This window comes from Eimeria necatrix, genomic scaffold, assembly GCF_000499385.1.
Source record: "Eimeria necatrix Houghton genomic scaffold, Enh_scaff1925, whole genome shotgun sequence".
Lineage (NCBI taxonomy): Eukaryota > Apicomplexa > Conoidasida > Eucoccidiorida > Eimeriidae > Eimeria > Eimeria necatrix.
This window is the reverse complement of record NW_013652564.1, coordinates 1-3,212: the sequence shown is the minus strand read 5'-3', so window position 1 is coordinate 3,212 and position 3,212 is coordinate 1. Positions and strand designations below refer to the sequence as shown.

General features: G+C 54.0%; 1 protein-coding gene across 1 annotated transcript; it reads left to right on the top strand.

The window, feature by feature from the left end:
- Nucleotides 1-487: 487 nt before the first annotated feature.
- ENH_00072620 (hypothetical protein) lies at nt 488-2,729 on the top strand (the record flags this gene model as incomplete). Its single annotated transcript, XM_013579784.1, has 5 exons — nt 488-550; nt 775-1,297; nt 1,436-1,484; nt 1,673-1,736; nt 1,827-2,729. 5 exons carry the CDS (start codon nt 488-490, stop codon nt 2,727-2,729), a joined length of 1,602 nt encoding a protein of 533 aa, XP_013435238.1.
- Between the last annotated feature and the right edge of the window lie 483 nt (nt 2,730-3,212).

Here is a 3,212-nt window from a genome sequence, read left to right as displayed (position 1 = left end):
TTCGAGTTTCATTTCCAATTCGTTTCTAAATATTTGAAGTTTGCTTTATTTCCATTTCCATTTCCTTCCTCTGTCTGCATCTTTCGCACTTCATTCTGCCTTCGCTTGTGTTCTTTATTTCCAAAATTGATTTCATTTCATCTTGTTCTCATTCCTAGTATTGTTTCGACTTCAGATTTGTTTCCAGAAGTGATTTCCAATCCCACTTTTTTTCCGAATTTCGTTTTTAACTGATTTTGATTTCCTTTCCGTTTTTGTTCTTTTCAAGACGCATTCCTGGCTTGCAAAATATTTTCCTCCTCCATTCCATTTCGGTTTCTTCTTCATCTTTGCTTCTGTTCCATTTCCATTTCTTTTTCATTTCCTTTTGCATTTCCATTCCGCCTTTGTTCTGTTTTCGCTTAACTGAGTTCAAAACCCACAAACGAGGGTTTAGGGTTTAGCGTCCAGGGTTTAGGGTTTGCTGCTTCTTGTGTCTACTGGGCAGATGGCCAAAAAGCTGGAGAGAGAACGCGTTATTTCCCTCCTCAACCGGAGAAAATTGTGCCTCGTAATAGCTGCTGCTGCTGCTGCTGCTGCTGCTGTTGTTGCTGCTGCTGTTGCTGCTGCTAAGACGATCAGCAGCAGATTAAACTTCTCGGCTGCGCTGCTGCTGCTTTACATCGCAGCAACAGCAGCATCATCTTCACTTGCCTAGCACTGTGTGGCTTGGGCTGCTACTGTTCTTGCTGCTGCTGCTGCTGTTTGTTGTTGCTGCTGCTGCTGCTGCTGCAGGTGTTAGACTTAGACAACACTTTGCTGCATGCGACTTCGGTGCCGCCCCCAGTGGACTGCCTCCCCACAATTCTGTTAGATGACTTCGCCCCCAAGCCGGAAAGGCAGCAGCAGCAGCAGCAGCAGCAGCAGCAGCAGCCGGAAGCAGCAGCGGGGACGCCTGGAGCTGCCGCTCCTGCTGCAGCAACAGCTGACGCAGCAGCGCCTGGAGAGGCTACAAATGCAGAGGCAGAGAGAGGGCCAGACGGAGACCCACAAGGGGAACAGCCCAGCAGCAGCAGCAGCAGCAGCAGCAGCAGCAGCAGCAGCAACGGCAGCAGCTCGTCGCGCTTCAGCGCTCCGCAGCAGCAGACCTGGGAGGAGGTTTGCTTCCCCCCCTCCAGCAGCAGCAGCAGCAGCAGCAGCAGGGAGTACCCGCACTACCGCACAGATGCTGCTGCTGCTCGCATTGTGTCTCTTTTGGAGTCTTCTGTTATTTGCTGCCGAGTTGCTGCTGACGAAGGAGACACTTGGGGCCCTCCTTGTCCGCTTAATTAATTAATTAATTAATTAATTAATTAATTAATTAATTAATTAATTAATTAATTAGTCGGAATTAAGTTGCATGCATTTAATCGAACTTTTGAATTAATTGAATTCATTTGACTTTCTTTGGGCGCAGACCACCGCAGCGTCATCAAGTTGAGGCCCGGCAGCATTTCTTTCTTGCGGTGGGCCTTTTGGCGAATTAAAAGAAATAAAAGAATTAAAGAAATAAAAGAATTAAAAGAATAAAAGAAATAAAAGAATAAAAGAAATAAAAGAAATAAAAGAAATAAAAGAAATAAAAGAAGTAAAATAGGGTTTAGGGTTTAGGGTTTAGGGTTTAGGGTTTAGGGTTTAGGGTTTGTGTGCGCAGGGAGATGTCGCGTCACTTTGAGTTGTTTCTGTACACGATGGGCACTTCGACGCACGCAAAGACAGTGAGCGTCCCCTCCCCTCCCCTGCCCCTGCCGCTGCTGCTGCTGCTGCTGCTGCAGCTGCTGCTGCTGCTGCTGCTGCTGCTGCTGCAGGCGCTGCGGCTGCTGGACCCGCGGCTGCGTTTCTTCGGGGGCCGCGTCTTCACCCGCGGCGACAGCGTGGGGGGTTTGAAGAGTCTGCAGCGGATTTTTTCTCTTGGCAGCAAACTGAGTGTTGCTGTTGATGATCTGCAGCAAATTTGGAAAGAAGCAAACCAAGTTGTGCAGGTCCACGGCTACTTCTTCTTCCAGGAAGCAGCAGCAGCAGCAGCAGCAGCAGCGCTGCGCCCCGCGGCCGCTTCCCTGTGGCTCGCTGCTGCCAAGCCCTACTGCGGCTTCCTGCCCTCAGGTGCGCTGCTGCTGCTGCTGCTGCGCTGCTGCTGCGCTGCTGCGGAGGAGGTGCTGCTGCTGCTGCTGTGCTGCTGCTGTGCTGCTGCGGAGGAGGTGCTGCTGCTGTGCTGCTGCTGTGGCGCAGTGGTGAGCAGGAGAGCAGCAGCAAGCGACAGAGGAGCCAAACGGCCAGGTGCAGAGCAGCAGCAGCAGCAGCAGCAGCAGCAGCAACGCCACGCGGACGCGCATGTGCAGCAGCAAAGGGAGCAGCAGGAAGAACGGCTTCAGCAGCAGCAGCAGCAGCAGAAAGAGCAGCAGCAGCAGACAGACAGCAAGTCAGCAGCAAACCCAGAACCCACACACGCACAGGCAGCAGCCTCCAGTGCAACTGCAGCAACGACCCAAGCAGCAGCAGCAGCAGCAGAAGCAGCAAGAGAAGCAACAGCAGCACGAGCTGAAGCAGCAGCAGCAGCAAAAGCCCCGACTGCCGCCGATCCAGAGCCAAATGGCGGTGGCCAGCAGCAGCAGCAACAACAGCAGCAGCAGCAGCAGCAAGCAGCAGCAACAAAAGCAACGGACGCAGCGCAGCAAAAGCGGCAGGGGACTCTTCCTGCAAACAGAGAGTAAGCCACCAGACTCCCCCTTATTTCGCTGCTGCTGCTGCTGCTGCTGCTGCTGCTGCTGCAGCTGCTGCAGCTCTTGCAGTTGGTGGTCCTGTTGTGAGTGCTGCTGCTGCTGCTGCTGCAATTGCGTGAGGCTAGAAATGTGTTGGGGCTGTCGGCGTCTCTGTATACCCCAAAAGCAGCAGCAGCAGCTGCTACAGCAGCAGCTGCTGCTCACACAGCAGCAGCAGCAGCAGCAGCAGGATTTGGTTTTTTGAGTTTGCGTGTGTGGTTTGGTGAGCAGCAGCAGCAGCAGCAGCAGCAGCAGCAGCAGCAGCAGCAAGAGCCGACGGGAGGACCCCGACGGCTTCGCAGTGCCTCGTCCGGCGAAGCGACTTGCGCCGCCCCGCAGCAGCAGGCAGCAGCAGCAGCAGCAGCAGCAGCAGCAGCAGCAGCAGGCAGCCGCAGCCGCCTGCGGCGCCGCAGCAGCAGCAGCAGCGGGAAGCCC